A 25,132-nucleotide genomic window follows, 5' to 3' on the forward strand; every position below is an offset into this window, starting at 1 on the left:
AGTCAATGGTAACTGTAACCAAAACAAAGTATACATGGCTGATAGGGTAATTGGTAATGATGGCTGGTGTGCACTAATCTGTTGTTTTTATCATTTCATTGTATGCAGATGGGATGAGATATCCCTGATCTCTATTGATTGAGGGCTTGTGTCCGGATTTGAACTGCTTCTGTCAGTTTTATGTGGGTGAAGTCCTAGTGGTTTTTCGATAATATTTCTATATTGTCCCAAATTATGTTGTGATTGGGACATTTGATGATTTGGTTGGATATTACTGATTTTCGATCTGATTTCGTTGCAGATATAGCAGTATTCCCAAAATAGCACGACAAGGGCACAGGAAAGGGCTCCATATAATTTGACCATATTGAAAATCGACCCCGTTCTGTGATATGACGAGCGGACGCTTTAACCACAAGGCTACCCAAATGCCTTTATACCTTGGGTAAAATATTCACTCTCTAACCAAAAAAGTGCAAAGTTTAAAATCGCATCACTTCAAACATAAAGAAGTAGGGTCGTATTTGACTATATTTTATGTTTTGACATTTTTACACTCATAGATCCCACTATTTATACATCTTCATTGATGACAAGAACATAGGCTTCTATACATGCACATTTCAAATGATAATTAACCAAGGGCCTTTTCAGGAACATTAAACGGGAATGTTTAGAAGCGCACGTAAAATATATCAATTCCGTCGAGGAAAAATCTCTTTTCAGTAGTTTGTTTTTCCTTTCATTGGACTACGTAGTTTTGCAGACAGTCGTCCTGAATTCCAAGTGAGTATGGTTTTAATATTCTCTTAGAAATGTACCAGCAACATCACGGCGGAGAAGACAGGGCTTCACGTAGAGTACCCACAGGGGGAATCGAACCCGGGTCTTTGGCGTTGCAAGCAAACGATCAAATCACGAGGCTTTCTCGTCGCCCAAAGCTGGAATTGTATTTAGAAACAGAAACAGAAACATGATAACATAATCACATAATCACATAATCACATAAACGTGATTCTGGCCAGTACGTTTTTGTTATGTTAGTTGTTTAACGTTCCAACCTGCAATGAAGACTAACTATATATGGTGAGCATCAATCTATGCAGCTCCTAAAATGAGTACAGAGACGTATTTATAGGTTGGTTGGGTTGTTGTTTAACTGGGATACGATGGTGTGTGTCAACCAAGTCAGCGGGTCTGACCACCCAATCCCATTAGTCGCCTCTTACGACAAGCATGGGTTACTGATTTCTAACCCAGATCTTCGCGAGTGAGTATAGTGAGTGAACCCCGATTTTGCCAATATGCCAGCAATATCACCGGATGGGACACAAGGGCTTCATACATTGTACGCATGACAACGTACACCCAATTAGCTTCTTACCCCTCGACTCGATATGTTGCTCATAATATTAACCTCTGGTCTATGTGGTCTTCACTCGATTATACACAGCTGGATCTGATAGAACTGGCATTTCTAGAAGCGCACGTAAAATAAATGCTATTATTCGGAACGTTTAGCTAATGGAGTCCCATTACTAAACTCTTCACTCACAGACCGTACAGCAGAGCTGTTTTTGTATGTTCAATGTGTTTTGGTATGTTCTACATCTCCATAAGCTGGCTTTCCTTTTTCAATGAATGTGTATGTGTACATATTATATGTGTGTTGTTATTTTGGATTGGTGCCAGTTCCGGAAGATTTAGAGTGCCGTTTTCGATAATTTCTAGTAATTATCTGTTTGGATTTGGAATCCACTATGATTGAAGTAGCGGTGTGTAAATAACCCGCTGGTAAATGAAATGGAGGAAGGGTTTAACCGTAACTAATGTACTACTCTCACACTCGGTCGCTAATTTCGAGGTGTGATTTCGTTTCGTATCATCTCGAATCAACTTTTAGATATAACCATACGGAAGTTGCAACTTTCAAGAAAAAGTCATGGAAAGCGTGTTTGGGTAAAGATTGAGTGGAAACGTGAATATGCAGATTGTTTAACTCATTCCCATGTCGGTGCTTCTACCAAGGTATGGAATAGTCATTAACGATTAAACGCTCTATTTTGTAGAATGCACTAGGAAAAGTGCGTTTGGTATATGTAGTTCTTACCTGTTGTTGCTGTGTTGTGTCTACCTTAGTTACGTCATATGTGGTGCTGTTTTGCACAAAATAAGTCTCTTTCTGACTGGAATATTGGCACTAGTGTGCTTTTGGTATTGATAGCTGTTGTTGCATTTCCATAATTTTACGAATCATATGCACTGTCCTTATAATAACGTATATACGGAGACACCTTATGAGGATGATGAGTGTATGAGATGTGACATTGACGAGGTAAGCCATCAGCCCATATCCCCACTAGATTTTAACGGTTGGCATTTTTAGGAGTTGATTATGTGTTTCAGTATTGGTCAGATAGAGTTAGAGAACATGTTCAAACCCGTTCAAACCTATTACCAGGTGATGAATATATACTATATATATAGTCTGGCGATGCCATATGACTAGAATGAAATGGCGTGGAAGGAGTCTTTCCTTTGCCTCTAATGTTAGGGTTAGGATTAAGTGAGGGTGGCGATTGTATCCTATGGTGGCTCCCCATTTTCTATCGATTCCCTACCTGTGAAGGTCCCGGGGTAGAATAGGCCTTCAGCAACCCATGCTTGCCATAACAGGTGACTGCTTGTCGTAGGCGGCGACTAACGGGGTCGGGTGGTCAGGCTCGCTGACTTGGTTGACACATGTCATTGGTTCCCAGTTGCACAGATCGATGCTCATGTTGCTGATCACAGGATTGTCTGGTCTAGACTCGATTATTTACAGACCGCCGCCATATAGGTGAAATATTGCTGAGTGCAGCGTGAAACTAGACTCACTCACTCTATCGATTCCCTCTGTGGGCGGCCCTTGGGTCAGTGCATGTCTGTTTATTCGACACACCACTAATGCACATATCCGACGCTTTATTAATGTACTAATATTGAAAGCAATGCAAGGCCCCATTCCCCACGCATTATAAAACACTTGGCGGAGTAGGTCAGGACACTCAAGTTGAACAGGCCATTAGACACATGGTGAGCAATTTTAATTCTAGAGAACTGAAACAGAACATGGATTCACACGTAAATAAAATATTTGACAATTATTTCCTTAGTTGTGGGTACAGTGTTGTTAGCCTTGTGGTTAAGGTATTCACCTGTCATGCACTGGAGCCAGGATTGATACCAGTTTCCACCCATGGTATGCTCTTTTTTGTGTATGCCATGATATGAATATTGTTTCAATATTGCTAACAACAGCAAAATAGTTTACCCTCTTGATGGTTTCAAGTGTTTGGTCTGTGATGAGAGGTAAAAGGTTTGAGCTGCTGGTGACGCCAGCTGACATCTCCATCCTGATGCAGCATATGCTGACGTGTGTAGGATCATGGCAGTCCAACGGTCTTGCCTTGAAGCATGTATACCAACAAGTTTTTCCAAAGTCAGACATGCAGAGTTGTGTATGATTTGACGTAGACAAACTGACAGACACTACTGAAGCTGTTGATGTATGGAGGATGGAAGTTGGTGCAGCAGCCAAGAGAACACCAGCACTCTGAGACCAAACTGTTCCATAGTTACTGAGGCAGAACACAAGCATCCTGGGACGATGTTCTTTTGTGAGGCAGACCACTAGCAATCTGGGACTATGTCATGTAGTTTAGCAGAACACTGACTTTCTCAGACCATGGTGCATAATTAAGCAGAGAACTAGCAATCAGGGATCTTCTTCCATAGTGTGTCTGTTTGCAGTGAAAACGTACCAATGAATTTCACATTAAACAAAAAAGTAATTCAAATAAAGTGAAATTTAGAATGCAAATTCTCATTTTGCCTGGTTGCGTTATGTTTTTGCTTAATTCTACATAATGGAAGCATGTGTCACTTGAAACCCTGCCTATTAGGATAAACGTAACTATCCGAGATCAATATGTTTCCAATTTATCTGCGAGGTGTTGTATTAAACAAACTAATGTTTTCATTGGTAGTAGATAAAATGGGTCAGAAAGGAGATTGGTGGACGTGGGAGGTAGACGGGTAAGCTTAGCACCAAATGGGCAAGTATTATGTAGATCTGCTCAGAGGAGAAAATTGTCTACAAAGGCTTCAGAAAGCCACCAAAAACTTTGAAAATTGGAATTATGAATTTCTTGTTTCTCTGCTTTGAAGAGATAACCTTTATTTCACTGATAATTTGAACAAATATTAGGGATGGTAATTTTTGCGTATCCACAGATTTCCACCAATTTTATTTCATTTCAATCTGATCAGTTGTGTGAATTGTCTGAAACCCCAGGCACCCGTGGCGAGCCGCCTCCTCGTGGTGGGTGCTTGGTAATGCTAAGAGTTCGCCGACACCCCCGTAGTGGACCCGGGGGGGGTGGGTATTTGGTCCACCAACCCGTTTGCCGTGGGTTGCGGCCCTGTGTCGGCGGAGGAGGGGGTCCTGGTGGTTGAGGGCGGTGGGGGCTTGCAGCCGTGTTCCTGTTGCTCAGTGCACCACTTTGGACCTGACTTCGCCTGGACGGGTGGTCGAATGGGCCCGGTTCGACCAGTCGGCTGGTCATGCCAAGCCCTCTGCATGACTTTTCTATATATGTCATTGCACAAATTTGATTTGAACTTGTTTTACTGTCGGTCTTGGCTTAATTGCTCATCTAAAATGTTTATTGATTTTGAAATCTGATGTTGTGAACTTTGCCTAGAGTCTTATGCCCAGAAGGCGGTGGCTCATGGGCCAATCTGGTGGGATATATCTTTTCAAGATATTTTCTGCTTGAGTATACCCTCCTAGTATCCTTGGTGCCGTCTGCAGGAGATCCACAGGCATGAGGCATCGTCCTTGTTGACACTCCATGGTGGGTGGGGAGCTAGGAGGGTGAATCATATATTTTTCTACCATGGCACCCCCACTTAAAAAACGATCACACGAATCTGATGATTCGTTGTCTTCAGATGATGAGTAGCATACAACGTCCAGTAACCCTGACAATTGGCCTCGTTTCATTGTGATGTGTGCCCTTGAAGGGGGCCCTCTCAAGTTAAATCCCTTTGCTGTGTCAAAAGGCATTGAAGGTTTGGTTGGAGAGGTGAAAGACATTAAAAAGTTGAGATCTGGTTCCCTGCTAATCGAATGCAGGAAAGAAATACAGTCCAAAATTCTGCTCAAAACAAAGTCTTTAGCAAATGTTCCTGTAGAGGTGTCCCCTCACAGGACATTAAATACCAGCAAAGGCATCGTCCGTGATACTGGACGTTGCCTTACAGACATGAGTGAACTTGACATAGTTACTGAACTACAATCACATGGTGTTACTCATGTTAAACGCTTTACAGTCAAAAAGAATAATGATGTCTTCAAGACAAATACTTACTTGTTTACATTTTGTCTCTCGATGCCTCCAAAATCTCTGAAAGCAGGATACTGCAACTTAAGGGTTGATACTTTTATCCCCAACCCCTTGAGGTGCTATAATTGCCAAAAGTATGGGCACGGATCCAAGTCATGCCACAATCCAGCTGCATGCCAACGATGCGCTGGAGCGTGCAAAGATAGTACCCTTTGTGATAACACACCTGTATGTGTAAACTGTTTTGGTTGCCATCCCTCTTCATCCAAGGAATGTCCTTCCTGGAAGTTGCAATCAAAGATTTCACGGGTGAAGCATGAGCAAAACGTTTCGTTCTTTGAAGCAAAACAGATCGTTCTGGCACAAGAACAGTCGGGCCCGAGTTATGCTGCTGTTGCTTCTGTTCAGGCCTCTAAACCCAAACACGTTTCATGCAGTTCAGTCAGTGGTCAAACGGATTGCACGTGGGCTAGTACATCAGCTCCAACATTGCTGTCTGCTGAAATACGGCGAAACTTCCAGCGTACAAACTATTGTTCAGTCTAAGGTATCTTCTGGGAAGGATTCATCTGCTTCTCAGAAACAGGCATCTAAATCAGACCCTAATGTGAAGTCAAAAGTGAACACTACATCCAGATCGAGCAATGAAATCACGAAGAAAAATCAACGTAACAGGCCTCCTAAGGGGTCTAATGATCAGGTCCAACTATATAATAAGTTTGGATCACTTGAGGCCATGGATGTGTCCGACCACATCCAAGGTCGGACTCATAGCTTGTCACCCACAAGGAAAGTGAGGGGTAGATCTCCTGTACATCCACCAAGGAAATAATGTCTTCTGCTATAATTCATTGGAATTGTAGAGGACTCCGGACTAATTTAAATGATCTACACTTGTTAAACCAAGATTTTAAACCGTCGGTGTTCTGCATCCAAGAAACGTATCTGAAACAGACAGATAATTTTGAGCTCCGTCCCTTCAATGCATACCACTCTTTTTCTCCTCCTGGTGATAGAGCTTCTGGTGGTTCATCAATCCTGGTGAGGAACAATATTATCCATAGCTCAGGTCCACTAAAAACAAATCTTCAAGTTGTTGCAGTCCGACTTACATTACAAGTTGCTTTTACTTTATGCTCTTTATATATTCCACCTTCATCGGCTGTCCAACTAACTGATCTGCCAGATCTTTATGATCAACTACCTAAACCCTGCATAATCATGGGTGATTTAAATGGCCACAGTCCACTATGGGGTGGCATTAATACAACCACCAAAGGTAAATTACTAGAGGAATTTCTTTCAAATAATGATTTATGCATATATAATGACGGCTCAAATACGTATTTACATCCTGGCACAGGTACTTATTCAGCTCTTGATTTGTCTATTACTGATTCCAACCAATAAGGTGAATTTGAATGGTCAGTCCACGACGATCTCTGTGGAAGTGACCATTTCCCAACAATATTAAACCCTGTGATGCCATCTGACGTTACACCATCATTAAGATGGAATTTTAAAAAAGCTAACTGGCCTCTATATGAAACACTCTGTGCAGACAAACTAAAACCTGCACTTTTTAATGATATTCCTGATGCCATACAATGTTTGTCAGATGAATTGAATAATATTGCTGACGAGTGTATACCAAAGTCCTCTGCAGTTCCACATGTGCGAAAACCATGGTTTAATGATGAATGCAAACAGGCTAGGAAGGCACGGAAGAGAGCGGAACATTATTTCCGTCGCCATCCTATGGTCCACAGTTTAGACAAATTCAAAATTTTAAATGCTAAAGCAAGGCATACTTTCAAGCAAAGTAAACGCCACTCTTGGCGAACCCTACCGCTTGCAAGTACCATTTGGAGTGCCATTCAAGGTCTTATTTTAAGCCCCCTTGTTAAGCGCCATTAAGGTCTCAGTGGAAGCGCCCTGCTATCTGCATGGAGTCTCATTTGAGGTACCCTAGTTCTGAATGGGGTCTCGATGGAAGCGCCCTTCCGCAATTGAAACTTTCATTGTTCCAAATATGTAAATTACGCTCCATAAGAAGCGCCCCTATGGAGTACCCATTGTGGTACTACTTGGAGCGCCATAAAAGGCACCCTCTTAGCCCTCACCAAGCAGTCCCATTCAAGGCGCCCTTTGAGCACAGCATATGTAGTACCACTTGGGGCGCCCCAGGCTATACCATGCAGTTCCTTGCATTAGATTCAAGGTCCCACCTGGAGCACCCATTTGAGTACCCTTACTGGTGCCTATCAATGTACCACTGGAGGTGCCCAATGGAGTACCATGAAAGGCGCCCCATGAAAGACCATAAAATGATCAACCATAAATGAAACTGCAACATACTGCATGGGAAGAAAAAACCATTAACCGTATGAGCAAATTTTCAAATCGATTATATATAATCAAAGAACAACAAATCTCATGAAATGAAAGAATTATATACATATATTTTTCTATTTTGTACAGCTATATAATTCTATAAATCCACCTCGTCAAATGTTTTGATTCCATGAACAATCCCTGACTTTTGTTTGTTGAAAAATCATCAGTGTACAACATCATTACAAATGTAGAAGTGAGCACAGCTCACATAACCTCACTTCCCACTTTGGGACATGGATATGACAGATATTGATGTATGATGTGATCAGCAGCTCACAAAATTTTCTTGTTGACTTTATTAAATTTTAAATACATGTTAGATAGTTTTGCCATGTACCCCTTTATGCATGTATGAAACGAATAAATTAACTATCTAGAATCAATCAGAACTATATTTGTACTTATTACATGAACAGAACAACCCATGCAAATGCAGAAAATATATCACACGTTGATAAGATGAAGGAAACAAGTAATCTAGATACAGAGAATCTACCACATATTGGTACACTTGGCGTGAAGAAAGACCATGAAAAGTTAACATCATTTGAATAATCACATTTTGCAAATTAATTGCACATGGCATATCTGTGGGTCATGATTCACTTGTGTATTAAGTTTGGTGAACCTAGCACGTATGCACGTATAGTTTTGGTGATACACTGTGGGAAGAAATAGTCACAGAAGGGCAGGGTCTACAGTACAGCTTCAACTTTGCTCAGCTGCTTTTTTTCCCGGCATCTGAAGGCCGAAAGCTTGTTCCTGAGGACCTTTGTTACTCTTGACCTGAGCGAGTCTGATATGCTCATAGTGTATTCTACAAAATAAAAAGAGAGAAGAAATCAGTCGCTGTCATTGAGATGCATACATACAAATCCCTGATATACATTTTCAATTTAACAAATTTAAAGTTGGCTATATGAGATGTTTCCAAAGTTTTACACTGGTCATAGAGCATTGATTCCAAATGTTTTTCTATAAAATACTTCGATCACCACACAATTCAAAACAACTTAAGGAAGTGTAAACAATAAACCACACAAATTTACACCTGAAAATGAAGTTTTAAATCTACTAAAGTTATTCAGGTTCTAACAAATCAAAATTTAACACACCAATTATCCCGTTCACAAGGTATGGGTTGAGGCAGGGATATTGTCCATCTGATGTCAGGGACTTGTTTGACATATCTTCTTTAGAGAAGAATATGCCCAACAAGTACCTGGCACAGCTGGAGCCATCCCTCCTCCCATCTGGACTCAGAGAGATTTTGTTGGTGGCCCTTCTCAATTGGTCCTCATACAGGTAAATGTGGGACTGGGGAAGCAATTCTTTCATCTGTAAAAAAGAATGACAAAGAATACTTGTGATAGCATGGTAATGAACAATTCCAGGACATCATGGACAAATGCTATTTCATTCACTGATGCCAAGTGCTTCATGACTAAGTGAAGAATCTGAGGTACATCTAACAAAATATCAAAAGGACATTAACCCTTTTACTCTCTCTCCATTTTTCTGTTTAAGCAGTTCAGTTCAGATACACTAAAACAACTCTAGGGTACTTACACTGCTGCATCCCTTTGGATAATAACCAGGCTTTGGCCTTTCAAAGCAGGATGCAGGAGGAGGTGCACTTGTTGAGGGAGATATGCTCCTAGTTGATTGCAGAGATTCTTAAATTAAAATTAGTTTAGGTTAGGTTTCATTGTTCATTTTATGTCACACAAACCTCTTGGAATCATTTGAAATATGAAATGAAATAGCCTTATAAAACATTTTATACAGTAAAATATATCCTTTAAATTCACAATTAATTCATTACATATATCATTCAATATATTTGTTTTTACCAACCTAACTGTTCCTCCAGTTTCTTTATGTACTTGTTCATCTTCAAGGAGACAACACTTAGAACATGGATGGCTATCCTCCTCCTCATCTACCCTTCTCTTTCTTGGCTGTTTTACAGCCATTGTGGGATGCCCCTTGCTGTTTGTGGGGACATCTGTTTTAAAAAAGACAAAAATTAACAAAGCATGAACATGAAAGACATGTAGTTATGTGATATGACCATTGAGTGTTGAAAAATATGAGGAATCCATACACTCTGTTCAACCTCCAACATGTGAAGTGTACTTGTACATCTAAACATGAAGGATCTATCAGCTACAACTCATAAACACCACAGAGTAAACAGTTAAGGCATAAACTTGTTTCCGAACTTTTCTCCCTGGTGTTTCCTGTAACAGTAACAAATAAACATCTAATTCATGATTCTCAATTACCCTCAAAATTTGTTTCTTCGTCTTCGCTGGTCTGCGTTTCTGGGCTGAATGGGAACTCGAGGAGAACGTCCATCTCCTCCAGGACCCTCTCTTTGGACCTTTTCAAGGCCTCAGCCTTCTGTGCCTTCTCCTGACGAGCTTTCAGGAGGGCATCCTTCTTGAGTGCATCTCGCACACTGTCTTGAACTGAAAAAAATTTATTGATGTATTCACAATTATGTAAATAGTGGACTTTTCTAGAAAATAGATAACAATAGTACTTTGTAAGATATCCTTTCTAATATAAAAAAAAACTTTGAAAAAATGTGAACAATATTTACAGTATACCTAAACAACTGAAGTCTGTGTGGATATTTACTATTGTGCAGCTATGTTGTTTCCATTAATCAGATAAACATTGGTAACAAATCCTAGCAGTGAGAGAGAGAGAAAGAGAGTGTGTGTGTGTGTGTGTGTGTGTGTGGTGGTGGTGGTGGTGGTGTGTGTGTGTGTGTGTGTGTGTGTGTGTGTGTGTGTGTGTGTGTGTGTGTGTGTGTGTGTGTGTGTGTGTGTGTGTATTTGTGTGTGTGTGTGTGTATTTGTGTGTGTGTATTTGTGTGTGTGTGTGTGTGTGTTTGTGTTTGTGTTTTTCAGTCAATGTCAAACAATGTCATGACAACAATGTCAATTTCTTCATTCGACCTTACCTGGGTTGGAAGGTATTGCGGCAGTTTTCCCTTTCTTTTGTCTTGCAGTTTCTGTTCACAAAAACAAATGCATAACAATTTTGAAAATTATTCTTTTCATTTCAATTCAAAAATAATACCTATTATTTCAACTCAATTATTTGATCCTTGCAATCATCGTTCCATCAGAAAGAACCAAACTATACATTATAATTACTGCTTACCTGTTAGAGAGTTCAGATTCCTTTCTTTCCGAGCTTTGTATTTTTCAACATAACTGTTCCCCTTCACATTGAGTGCCTTTTTGTCATCTGAAATAGATAAAATTTTATGTCAAATACAATCCATTAATTCTACAATCTATGAATAATTACTTATTTCCATTCCCAATATCATTTTAATTTGTGTATGTGACCTAGATCAGTATGTGTAATGTTAGAAGTTTTGTTGTAATTTAAAAGAACGGTTTCAGCTGGTATATATATAAATAACTTGTAAAGCGTCTAGTTCTAGTACCCAGCTGTCTTGCTCACTGGACGCTGATTTGTGATCTGAGCTCTACGCACATGCCAACCACCAGAAAAATACTTAAAACGTACCAAAAATCTACAAATTTAGTGCAAGATCACTTAGCATAAATATATATGTATGTATATATGCCCACCTGAGATACTGATGACGTCAGCGGTGTAGAGTTTCCCAGAAAACTTAGCCTGCACCCGATCACCAGGCTTGTATTCCCAGGCTTCTTTCCTTGGTACACAAATTGTGTGAGTCGATTGGACACTGAAGGCCGATTCTTCCACCCAGAACAAGGCAACAAACTTGCATGAAGACATGTCGAAATACTTGTAGTAAGATATCGCGGAGTTCTAGTTTAGAAACGGTAAAAACCAGTCAAACGAAGCGCCAAAGTTGTAACCGGAAGTCGGAAGGAATGGTGGTTGTATTTTAGAAAATAATTTAAACAGTTTTTTTTTTAATAGTTAGACATTTTCAAAAGGCAAAGTAGGAATCACGTTTAAGAAATCACTCAAAACTCACAAGTTTTTCGAAAATGGGGATAATTTTTATCTCATGGTATAAAGTTTGCATAAAGTTCCTTACATCGCTTCGCTTTGGTACCATTGAAAATGATATGGGAGCGGTGCCTCCGACAAAGCAAGGAACTTTTCTCACTTCCGGCAGCATTGTTGGTCGTCGACAGCAATTTCATCGACACGTGGCTAACGATTTGGTACAGTTCGAACATTTGCATAGGCAACCCGGCATTGCATTTTTCATTTACTTACCGTGAATTTTGGACAATAAAGGAGATAAACAGGCCAAAATGACTGAGAGGGCAGAAGTGACAAAATGTAAAAAAAGAAAACGAGGCCCGTACAAGAAACATGAGTTCGACGAAACTCTGACTCCTAGAACAACTTTGTGGAGAAAAACGAGAGAAAGTGCCCAAGAAGAAAGCAAGCAATCTCCGGAGCAATCGAACGCCAATGATGAACCTATTCACACTCAACAACCCGATTTCAACGAAGAGTATGAACACGGCGATAATGGTTCGTAAAATTAGGAATTTGTTAACTGCGCCTCGTTTCTAATGTTATTTGAGTTAAGTAGACGGAATGTTTTATTCCAAACAATAGTTGAAGGACTGCAAAGAATAAATCATTTTCGTATAAATTTAACTTTTACTACCATAAACTTAAAGTAAAATTAACTGAATAGTAGTCTAAATTAAGTTGAATTAAGTTAGTTATTAACTTTGGTAACAAAATTGTCTAAGTCATCACAGTATCTAAATTTAGTTTACATATTTCATGTTATTTTATTTATGTTTAGATGAAGTAAAGGACCAAAGCAGCCCTGTATCTGAAGACATTGTTCAAGTAGATGATAATGAAAATGAAGATGCAATTCAAGCAGAGGGAAAGTTTGCTGATGACGAAGAAAGCTCATCAGAGATTGAAGACAGTGATGAAGAAATGAAGATTGATGATGCTGATGACACGGAGGACAGTAAGTGCAAAACCAAAAGCACATTTTCACAGATACATTTTAAAATTTTAGATTCACATTAATAGAGTCACATAAAAATCAACAAGTCAGTTTAAGATGGTTGGTCTTGGAAGGTCTGAATAAATTTTTGGAATAATCATGATCATTAGAATTAAGTGTTTGTTCACATTTTCAGATTTCCAGAACTTTCAAGATAAATCACAGCCTTTGTACATTGGAGCAAGAATTACAGAACTAGTCAGTGTAGTTTTGATAATGAGTTTCATTATAAGACATCAACTGAGTGGGGAGGCACTGAAAGATTTATTGGTCTTAATCGAACTTCATTGCATAACTCCAAATTTCTGCAGAACTACTTTGAAAACATTTAACAACTTTTTCAAAGGTATGTCATCACCTGTACAGCTGCACTACTTCTGTAATTTTTGCAACACTTACCATGGAAAAGCAAGTGAGCCAACCTGCCAGAAATGCCAGAAAAGTGAACAGTCATCCTTCATATACATACCGATGATAGGTCAATTACAGTCACTATTTTCAGGTAAGAGTCAAGATAGATAGTAATCAAATTTATTCAAGGTTTTGACAGACATGAAAGTATGGCGCCACCTTGAAAAGATTTTAATATCTAATAGAAGAAATATGTGAAATGTCTTGAAAAGCCTTGATAAATAGTAATCAGTTTATTTCAGATGCAACTTCAATACCACTCTTGCTTTATTAACATTGGAAAGACTTCAATTGCCATTTCTCAAATTCTTGGATATAATAGATGAATCAATTACCAAAGCAAAGCTTTTTTAGCTGTCAATATAATTGTAAGGAAACAAACAATTGTATGGCCTCTTTAATATTGGGAAGTGTTGGATAACTGTTTTGTGATAGAAATTTATCGTAATTTTCCTTGAAAAGACTTTAATTTTTAAGTGTTGTAGGCTGTATGAATGCATTTTTTATGATTTTATTTATTGTGCATGGGTTCCTTTTGGGTCCTTTGTCATTTTAAAAAGCGTTCTAGTATTCAGGGTATTTTCATAGTGTGACAGTGTTTCATTGTGTAAAGCATTTAATCTTTCTTACAATAGGTTTAAAGAAGTCAGACTTACTTCATGAAGGAGGAAGGGTCAAGGATAATCCATCAGCAATTGAAGATATCTTTGATGGGAAAATTTACAAAACCATCTTTGTGGATAACTTCTTCAAGGGAACAAAAGAAGGAAGAAAAGAGAAAGAAATTCATATTTCTCTACAACTCAACACAGATGGAGTGGCTCTGTTCAGATCATCGACTTACAGTGTTTGGCCTCTGTATCTAACAGTTAATGAACTGAACCCAAAGTTAAGGTAAGCTTTCTTAATTTCATTGTTACTCTAAAGTTCAACAGATGGAACTGGTGCAAGTATGTATTAATGTAAGGCCTTATTTTTAGTCAGATTTTCATATGATTTGGTAGGAAGACAAAGGAGTATAATACGATGGGTCATGCAAAAGAAATTATGGTATGCAATCATTGAATTTTCAGGGGTTTTGTTGCTTGTTTTTTTTGTTGTTTTTTTAAGAAAATCACAAAACTTTGTAAAAATTCTGTTTTGAGTTCATTATGGAACATTTCCCTTGCTTTTGATCAGATTCTCATTAAACATGGAAGGAAAAAAATGGAACATGTCATGATGTTCAGGATGACTGATTTTGTGTAATAACTCCAGTAAATATAAGTTGAAGAGGATATTGATCATGTGTGGTTTGTTTAAGAATTGGCTACTCCAATGGAATTTGGATAATTTTTGTGATAATTCTATCATGGATAGATTAAGTTCAATTTGATTCGTTTAAATGTTTATATATTCATATACATCCAAATTCAAACTTGCTGATTAAAACATTGAAAAGTTAAAGTAGACCTTCTTTGGTAAATATCTGACAATGTTTTCAGGTACTCCGCTGAATGCAGACTGTTTGCTGGCCTCTGGTATGGCATCAACAAGCCAACAATGTCAATCTTTCTGCAGCCTCTTGTTGAAGAACTGAAGTCCTTGTATGAAAAAGGTTTGTTTGTTATGCATGTGCTTTTAAATGGCTTGATAGATTCAATTTCTCATTCTGGACAGAATTTCATGAACAATAGCATGTAATTATGTTTGAAATATCTAGCAGTTATTACACAGTTTAGCAGCATTATTTACAGTTCTTTCTTTTTTCACTTAGGTACTGATGTTGTGCTAGAGGGCAGATCATTGCTGTTACGAGCAGTTCTTCATAGTGTTGTGTGTGATGCTCCTGCAAGATGTCTGGTCCAAAACTTTGTACAGTTTAATGGATATTATGGATTTGGAAGCTGTTTGTCCAAGGGAAAATCTGTGAAAACTGGAGAACGTGGATCGATGATGTCTTATCCATTTGACATATCAGAAGCTGGTAACCTCACTGGTGTCTCTACGCCTCGCACGCATACCCAGAGTCTGACTGATGCAAGGAGAGCAGAACAACACAGATCATGTCAAAATGGTGTCAAAGGCTTCTCCCCTTTGTACAAGTTGCCCTTTTTTGATATGATAAGATGTGTTACTGTAGATTATATGCATTGTGTTCTACTTGGGGTGCAGAAGAAATTTTTACATCTTTGGACAGACAGTGCAAACAAACATGAAAAATTTTACATTGGAAACTTCACATCAATACTTAATGAAAGATTACAAAGACTTTCTCCACCAAATCTTATCACAAGAATGCCTAGGTGCATTGAAGATTTGAAGAATTGGAAGGCTTCAGAGTTCAGATGCTTTCTTTTGTTTTATTCTGTTTGCTGCCTGTATCAGATTTTACCAGATGAATATCTCACACACTATCTCCTTTTGGTTGAAGGTATATTTATTCTTTTACAAAGGTCAGTTTCACACAAACAGCTTTCAAGAGCTAAGGTGCTTATTGCCAAGTTTTGTGCATCTGTTGATTTCTTATATTCAGAAAGAAATATGACATCCAATATGCATGCACTCCTCCACCTAGCTCAGAAAGTTGAAGATCTTGGACCCTTATGGTGTCACTCTTGCTTTTTCTATGAAGATTTAAATGGGGACTTGCGATCATTGTTTCATGGTACACAGAAAGTAGAACTTCAAATTTCAGTGGCAGTAGTAATACATCAAAAGCTACCTCAATTATGTGCCCTTATCCCAAAATTCTCTGAAGCTGAATATATCTATCTCTCCTTAAAGGGAAAACATCACAGAAAAAACATCATTTGGATAAAGGATAACATGTTTGCTGTAAACCCAATTAAACCGTGTAACTTGTCTGTTGAAATACAAAATTTGGTTGATGAATTTATTAATGCACCAATAACAAGGTCGGCACAGTTTTACCGCTACTGTGCAATGGTATCATGTTTCATTCCAAAATGTACAAAAATGTAACGAGGAGGAACAGCTACTCAATTCAGTACATAGGAATGGATCAGAAACATTACCTTGGTCAGATTCAGTATTACCTTGTGTTATTCACTGAGAAGAGTTCAGTGTATTGTGCCTTAGTCAAAAGATTTATCAAGGAACATAAGTGTCATTTGCATGTACCAGCTCATTTTGTTGAAGTGGAAACTGGAACCTTGTTTGATCTCATACCTGTTGAGAATATAAAGAATATGTGTGTGTACATGGATCAGGGTAGTGTGAAATTTGTAGCACTAATGCCAAATGTAAGAAAGAAAGATTAGATTTTGTTTCTATACTGTGATAGAAGTTATGGTGCTGTTTTACACATGCATATACATTTTTAAGAAACAACATTACTTTGTTCATTATAATATTGTAAGACATGTTTATGCATTCTGTTACACTCTTTGATGCCTTTTGTTCTTCTGTAATTTTATGTGAAAATGTAATTGAATCCATTACATTACTGTAAACATTATACCTCACATTCCTTCCAGATTTCTGAGATTTATTTTGTAAGTACATGAATATAGATGTTTCTCTATTTCTTCCCTCATTATGTTCAGAATATAAAATGCATGGACAAAAACTTTTGAGTCATTCATCATTTTAGGTTGTTTTCCTGTACAAGTTAGTCTTGTTTCTCAATTGTGTACTTAATTATTTGAAATAAGTGGGTTTGTTTAACCTTTATTAGTTATAAAAATTATTACAATAAGCTATTAAAATGATTATTGATAATGAGCGCAACCTTAAAACAGAACAGATCTTGTTTTTGTATGAACTGTTAAGTTAGACTCCAATCTCTTTAAAGTCTAGACAGTACCAATATAGCACCCTCTTATTTGTTACAGAAAAAAAATGTTTTTGCAGCACCCATCTAAGTACCCAAGACAGTGCTTGTGGCTAAAACGTACCATTTGGAGTGCCCCTATTTTTTCATGTTTAAATCAAAGTTTTGGAAGTACCCATGGAAGTCCCCATGGTATTTGTTTGTTTCTAATTAGTACCATTTGGAGCACCCCTGTATTTTAGCCAAAGTTTAAAAAGCGCCCCTGGAGGCCCCAATGCTATTTCTTAAATTTTTAGTGGGTACCGTTTGAAGCGCCCTCAGCTTTTAACTAAAGTTTGGGAAGCGCCCCAGGAAGCCCCCATGCCACTTATATAATTCTTGTGAGTGCCATTTGAAGCGCCCCACCTTTTTATGCCATGAATCTGTAGTGCCCTTTGGAGTTCCATTTTAGGCGCCCCACCCCAATTGGAGCATCATTTTCAGTGCCCTTTTAGGCGCCCCAAGTGTGTAAGGGTATATATCAAAAATAAATTCACGCACACCGATATCAAAGGTGTGGAATATGATCCAGAAAATCAAGGGTAAGGGTTCTAAATCTAGCATTCACCATCTCCAAGATGGGAACCATTTATTGACTAGTGGATCAGACATTGCGAACAAACTTGGTGAGACATTGGCAAAACATTCTTCCTCATCAAATTATGTACCCCAATTTCAAAAATACCAAAATCAGCAAGAAAAGAAGGTTATTAATTTCAGTTCAGATAATGGGGAAGATTACAACGAAACTTCTTCGATGCATGAGCTTCATACTGCTCTTGACCAGGCTCACGATACTGCAACAGGAGCTGATAACGTACATTACCAACTTCTGAAGCACTTACCGGAATCGTGTTTAGAGACCCTTTTAAATATTTTTGATAGTATTTGGACATCTGGTGAAATTCCTTCTTCATGGCGTGATGCTATAATTGTTCCAATTCCTAAACCTGGACGTGATCATACGGATCCTTCCAATTATCGACCAATTTCACTCACTAGCTGTGTTTGCAAAACCATGGAACGCATGATCAATAACCGATTAGTTTGGTACTTGGAAACAAATAATCTAATCACTGATTTGCCTCAATTTATATCAAATTTCTTAAACGGTAGACAATTTCAAGTCCGAGTGGGTTCAACCTTATCTGACCATTATAATCAGGATCAGGGTGTCCCACAAGGCAGTATTTTGTCTGTCACACTGTTTAGTATTAAGATTAACAGTTTGTCCAAGGTTTTAAATGATTCAATAGATGGATCACTTTTCATGGATGATTTTAATATTTCTTGTCGTGGTAAAAATATACACACTATTGAACGACAACTACAGTTATGTTTAAACAAAATAAATAAATGGTGTCTCGAAAATGGATTCAAATTTTCTCAGTCAAAAACTAATTGTCTACACTTCTGTAGAAAATATAAGCCACATAAGGACCCAGAACTGTTTCTAGATGGCACTCCCATCAATGTGGTCAAGGAGGCCAAGTTCTTGGGTATAATTTTCGACTCTCGTTTAACTTTTCTTCCGCATATTAAATATATAAAATATAAATGCTTGAAGGCGCTGGATTTAATAAAAGTTGTTTCCAACTCAAAATGGGGAGGGGACCAAGCTACCGTCCTTCACCTCTACAGATCATTGGTCCGTTCAAAGCTTGATTATGGCTCCATCGTATATGGTGGAGCCTGTAAAAGCAACCTTAAACTTCTTGATCCTGTCCACCACCAAGGTTTAAGACTCTGTCTTGGATCTTTCAGAACTTCACCTATTGACAGTCTCTACGTTGAAGCCGATGAACCATCTCTTACACAACGTCGTATAAAATTGTCTTTACAATACATTACTAAATTATACTCTAATGAATCTAACCCTGCCCATAACTGTGTTTTCAATCCCCTTTATGAGGACTTATACAACAAAAAATCTTCTCTTGTTCCGCCTCTTGGACTGAGAATTAAGCCATTTATTGCTGTTTCCGGCATTGAGCTGGAAAGTATAGCTCCTTCCCGTCTTCTTTCTTCTCCTCCTTGGCAATTGGTTAGGCCACAAGTTGACCTAACATTAACATCATTTAAAAAATCAGAAACCAATGAATTACAGTATAGACAAGAATATCATCAATTAAAAAGTAAATACAGCAACTATAAATCTATATACACAGATGGGTCCAAGGACGGCAGCACAGTGGCTTGTGCCACTGTCATTGGATCCAGAACAATATCTTCTAGATTACCGGATAACAGCTCTATTTTCACTGCTGAAGCTAACGCCATATTAACGGCTCGTAAATATATTCAAAGACATCCTAAACAGAAACAATACATAATCTATTCAGACTCTCTTTCTTGCCTTCAGGCTATTAAAAATATTTCTTGCAAACATCCACTTTTAATAGAAATTATTGAACTGTGTAATGATCTTGCAACTGGCCAATACGACATCGTCTTCTGTTGGTTACCCAGCCATGTAGGAATCTCAGGTAACACATTGGCTGACCTTGCTGCTAAAGCAGCACTCAACAAATCTGTGACACCACTTCTTATTCCTTACAGTGATTATAAAGCCACCATTAGATCTTCAATACCCGTGATCTGATGCAGAAGAAGTGGGACACCCAAGTGGGTATAAACACATTACATGCGATAAAACCCACTGTTGGTTATACCTACTTGGGTTGTCAGTCCAGATTTGAAGAGGTCATTATGCGACAATATCGCATTGGCCACACAAGATACACACATGAATATATATTAAAAGGTGAGGATCCTCCTTTTTGTATCCCTTGTGATGAAAGAATCACAGTCAAGCATATCTTGCTTGACTGTGTTGAGTATTCCATCACAAGGGACATTTATTTCAATTCAAGAACAATGAAGGATCTTTTTAACAATACCAGTTCTCATTTAATCATAGGATTTTTAAAAGCATTAGATCTGTTAGCTGATTTGTAAATAGATATATATTTTATAATTGGAAGTTTAAATTAGTAACTCAAATTGTTAGTGGCTGTACCCTCAAAGGGGGTTAAAGTACTGAAAAATTATTGTCCTCTTGAGAGGGTACGTAAGTCCTGAAACATTTGATCTAAATTTAAGGTTTCCAGGTTTTTAATCGCAGTATTTTTGTTATTTTAATGTATGGCTAATTCTCCACATAAAATCCAATGACTGAAGGGATGATGTGAATCCAGCTAGGGTCCATGCAGGTAGCAAAAGTAATGTAAGTCCCCATGGTCCCTAGTATGGTGATCTACCTTCAGTTGTTGGCAATCCATAGCCCAGTTTTATATTGTATTGTCCTCTTATAGTTGAACTGTTCTAGATCTAGTTACTAGTTTTACATTCTCTGTGATATTCTAGTTGTTTTACTGTCCTTTGTTGACAGTTTTTTTATGATATAAATATATTCCATTTCATGTTAAATTGTTCTCGTCACGATATGGCTGAAATATTGCCGATGTGACGTTAAATATTCACTCACTCACTCACTCACTCACTCACTCACTCACTCACTCACTCACTCACTCACTCACTCTGAAACCCCATCCGATGACAGTGTTAAGTTTTGAGCTGAAAACTGATGTTCCTGTTGCCATTCCTGAAATATACTACTTTTGAGAAGGGTAGATGATTAACATCGGTTTCCTCACTCCAGCCTGCTCAAGAGATTTGTTGCCATGTTAAATGTGAAATATATCTGTAATATAACACAACTATTTACCATTATACAATACATCGATTACCCCTGAAGATGTGTTTAGAATTGACCTTCAGGAATCGGGTGGTCAAACTCACTGACTTGCTTGACACGTCATCATATCCCAATTACGTAGATAGGTGCTCATGCTGTTGATCACTAGAATGGCTTGTCCACACTCCATTATTTACAGACCGCCCCCATGAGCTTAGCAAACCCATTGTTAAAGAAGTGCAATAATCTCGAACACAGTGTAAACTCAATTTACTTCTCAGTATTGAAAACATGGCAAAGTAACATGATGATAGGAATGTAGAAGACTGGTGCTTTCTTGTCCAAAATATGAGACAGTGATTTAATACTGCCATGGCTACAAGTGCTTGGTCTGTGATGAGAGGTAAAAGGTTTGAGCTGCTGGTGACGCCAGCTGACATCTCCATCCTGATGCAGCATGTGTTGACGTGTGCAGGATCATGGCAGTCCAACGGTCCTGCCATGAAGCATGTATACCAACAAGTTTTTCCAAAGTCAGACATGCAGAGTTGTGCATGATTTGACGTAGACAAACTGACAGACACTACTGAAGCTGTTGATGTATGGAGGATGGAAGTTGGTGCAGCAGCCAAGAGAACACCAGCACTCTGAGACCAAACTGTTCCATAGTTAGGCAGAACACAAGCATCCTGGGATGATGATCTATCATGAGGCAGAACACCAACACTCAGGGAATAAATTCCTCAGTTAGGCAGAGCACCAGAAATGTAGGACCATGTTCAATAGTTAGGCGGAGCACTATCATTCTGCTACCACTGGCCTTTGACCAGTTGCATGGTTAGACAGAACACCAACACTCAGGAAACAAGTTTCACAGTTAGGCAAAACACCAGCATTCGGAGACCATGCTCCAAAGATAGGCAGGACACTCAGGGAACAAGTTCCACAGTTAGGCAAAGCACTGGCATTCTGAGATCATACTCCGAACTTAGGCAGAGCACGATCAATCTTGGACCATCTCGTGTAGTTTGGCAGAACACTGGCAGCCTAGGACAGTGTTCCATAGTTGGACAGAACACCATCACTCAGTGAACAAGTTCCACAGTTAGGCAGTGCACTAGCAATCTGGGACCATGTTAATACATACTTGCTTATATCGGTACTAAATATTATACCAAAGTACACATAACATCTTTTTCACAAAAGAGAAGGGCAATTTATTTTTACGACTTTGTTTATATTTCATGTTCAGCTTCAAATTCCATCCCAAAATGCAAAGTTACAATGGATTTAATGACACACTAATACTTTTTAATGTTACTAGGCTTCACTGACTTTGGCAGCAATATTTCAGCAATATTCAGACATTCTTGTGACACCTGTTCCATGTCTTTTACAGGATTCAAGCTGTATGCTCCTACTGTGCATATGTCCTGTTCCGCAACAGACTGTGCCCCATCCTCATGTTGTGGTTCCGACGCTGCCAGAAATGGTTCTATGTACTGCTCTTGGCGCTGATCCTGTTGGTGGTCTATGTCATGATCAGCATCCTCACCAAGCCAAGGGTCATTCCAGGGTCCATCGTTCCATCCGCCAACTTTGAAATATCGCTGGTGAAGCAACCGGATCGTCCTATCATCATGATCACCTACTGGGGCCGTTTGGGTAATCATATGTTCGAGTATGGAACCCTACTTGGAGTTGCGAAACGAAATGGCATGATTCCCATCATTCCGAAACAGATAGATCTGCTTGACGTGTTTAATCTTCCGACTCAGCAAGGCGATCTAGATTTGTTAGATATGCATTATATATACAATGAAGAGAAGGCGGCAGCATATTTTAACAAGACAGAGCATCTTAAACCGTACAATGCCCTGCTAGCTGGGTACTACCAGTCATGGAAATACTTTGAAAATGTCAAAGATGAACTGATATCAAAACATTTTGTTTATAAGGATGAGATCAAAAAGAAGGCGAAAAAATTTTTAGAAAAAGTGTTGACATTAAAAAATAAACATGGTGCAGCTTTGGTAGGAGTTCATGTACGAAGGGGAGATTTTGTTCGTCAGACTTTGAAAGGGTACACAGCAGCTCCATTGTCATATTTTTATCAAGCTATGAATTATTTCCGGAAGAAGTATGGTAATGTGTTGTTCATCGTGTGTAGCAATGATATCTTTTGGGCTGAGGATAATTTGGATATTGGACCTGATGTGTATTACTCTCACAATCCTGATGGAAATGTCGACCTGGCAGTTTTAACCAGTTGCAGTCACATGATCATCACAGCAGGATCGTACTCGTGGTGGGCAGGGTATATGGTGCCAGGAGATGTCGTCTACTTCAAAGGATTTCCACAACCAAACACAAAGATCGGCAATATGACAGTCCGAGAGGATTACTACCCTCCTCACTGGATTCCCATGTGATCAATTTTTGTAGAAATATCGTTCTAACAGGCTTACCCCAGTTCCACAAAAAGATCTTAAAGCTAAGATGATCGTAGCTCTTTCACTTTAACACTGAGCTGCGACATAGTAGCTCTGAGGCTATGATAAGTGCAGTGGGGTATCCTAGTGGGTACTTAAGGCATTCACTTGTCACATCGAAAGCCCAGGTTTGTTAAAAAAGTCAGTCTAAACTTAGGTTCATCATTGTTCGTTAACTGCTCTGCTGAGTCCTAACAAACCCAAGCTGACGGTCACCTCAGCTAACATTTGAGCGACCGATGACTGTCCAGTCAAATGTGACATAACCAATCAAACAATAGCTACTATTTAGGGTTCGATGGGATTTACAAAATTTTCTCTTCCCAGGTTGTTGCCACTGATCTGTCAACAAACAAAAATCTGCATAAAACAAATATTTGACCAGCAGCATATACACATAGTTTGTTTTTTTTCTGATGACATCATGAAATATTAACAAGACCACTATTTTTCGCAGTCGTTAACTCTCTGTTGTGAATAATGACGTCCTCCATATGTATCACTCAGAAGTAATCATGTGGAAAATAGCATTCAGAATTATTTAAGTACAAATGTTTTTGAGGTAAGAGTTCAAAGGGTATGTGCAGATATTTATCTTTAGCGATTTGGTAAACTGTGTTATGATGGGTCAATGTAAAAGGATAGCTAAAGCAACCTTCTACTTGGGTTTGCTAGATTCAGTATACCAGTGTAACGAATAATATTGAGTCTGTGACTTAGACTGAAAAGGAGAGCAGGGAGCAGTTCCCGAAAGTGATCATAGCACTGAGACAGTTCTAACATTCATGTTTCAACATTCACTCGTGACAATCAAAGTGCTGTGAACACTTACTGATGCCTCTCTGTAATGGGGTTGAAAATTTATAGGTTGGTATATACTGGACAAAATAAGTTACGGGTTGTGGTATTTTTAGGACTGATATTTTATCAGTATGTCAATGAATAAATACATCATTATTCATAATTTCAAAGTTTATCATATATCTCTTAACTATTTTTGTCCAATATATTTTAGATCTTTGCTTCAGAACCCTGATAATCGTCTACAGGGTTGCCTCCCTTAGTTGTCCCAGAAGACAATGATTATGGGTTCAAATCTTAGATGCTCCCTTGTATTACTTTGTAGGTCTTTCATCATCCCCATGCAAGGTTGCATTTTGTGCATATCTTTGGAATTTTCTTGCTTTGTCTAGTTAAGACACATGACGACACGTAATATATTGTTAAATGTGTAAAAGGCCATGCATACTCAGATTCTGTCTAAAATAGACATGATAGAAATTGTCTGGTCAGAATGATTGCATGTAATGTGCATTATGTTTCTAAATGCATCATGCATTATGTTTCTAAATGTATTCTGTTTGTAAATATTGTCATAAGATCTGTGCTGTCATGTGTTTTTACTTTTAGGAAGTAAGAAATTTTTTTTCTGTAGTTCTCTCCTGTTTTTGAAATATATTTTTATATTTAGTCATAAATAAAAGAGTTTCAGTGGATAGATATATCGGTAATTGTGACATATATTATTACATTGTTGTTATTTAGTAAAATGTTTCTGTTAACTGTTGCATGTTTTTTACTTTGTCATGTCATACACATGTTGAATTGAATCAATCAGTATGGTTTTATTTCATAAGAAAATTTGCATTGTAGTATGTATGCATTGCCATCAAATATATATTATGCCAATCAAAATAACACTGAGTGAGATAGTTTCAAAGTTACATTTCTACCTGTGTACTTACTAAAGTGCTAAAATCTGAACCCTTGATAATAATGGTAACAGTTTACAGAAGAGTTTAGTATTTGTAAACAGTATATTGTTTGAAATTGTATCTTTATTTTCTGCTTTAGCATTGTATGCTCTTTCTTTGTCAGGTTGAATGGGGAAACACTGCTGCCTTTGAAGGTCTCGGTTAGAAT

The 25,132-nt window shown here is 38.3% G+C and overlaps 2 protein-coding genes across 2 annotated transcripts; both read left to right on the forward strand.

Moving 5' to 3' along the window:
- Positions 1-1,911: 1,911 nt before the first annotated feature.
- LOC137281351 (galactoside 2-alpha-L-fucosyltransferase Sec1-like) lies at positions 1,912-23,178 on the forward strand. The gene is made up of 2 exons (XM_067812526.1): positions 1,912-2,028; positions 22,117-23,178. Exons 1-2 carry the CDS (start codon positions 2,009-2,011, stop codon positions 23,147-23,149), a joined length of 1,053 nt encoding a protein of 350 aa, XP_067668627.1. The 5' UTR covers positions 1,912-2,008; the 3' UTR covers positions 23,150-23,178.
- LOC137282316 (uncharacterized) lies at positions 12,938-16,777 on the forward strand. Its single transcript, XM_067814059.1, has 4 exons — positions 12,938-13,297; positions 13,842-14,100; positions 14,691-14,803; positions 14,963-16,777. The coding sequence occupies exons 1-4, from the start codon at positions 13,012-13,014 to the stop codon at positions 16,168-16,170; spliced, it is 1,866 nt and encodes a 621-aa protein (XP_067670160.1). The 5' UTR covers positions 12,938-13,011; the 3' UTR covers positions 16,171-16,777.
- Positions 23,179-25,132: the final 1,954 nt, after the last annotated feature.

Source organism: Haliotis asinina, chromosome 4 (genome assembly GCF_037392515.1).
Source record: "Haliotis asinina isolate JCU_RB_2024 chromosome 4, JCU_Hal_asi_v2, whole genome shotgun sequence".
Classification (NCBI taxonomy): Eukaryota; Metazoa; Mollusca; class Gastropoda; order Lepetellida; family Haliotidae; genus Haliotis; species Haliotis asinina.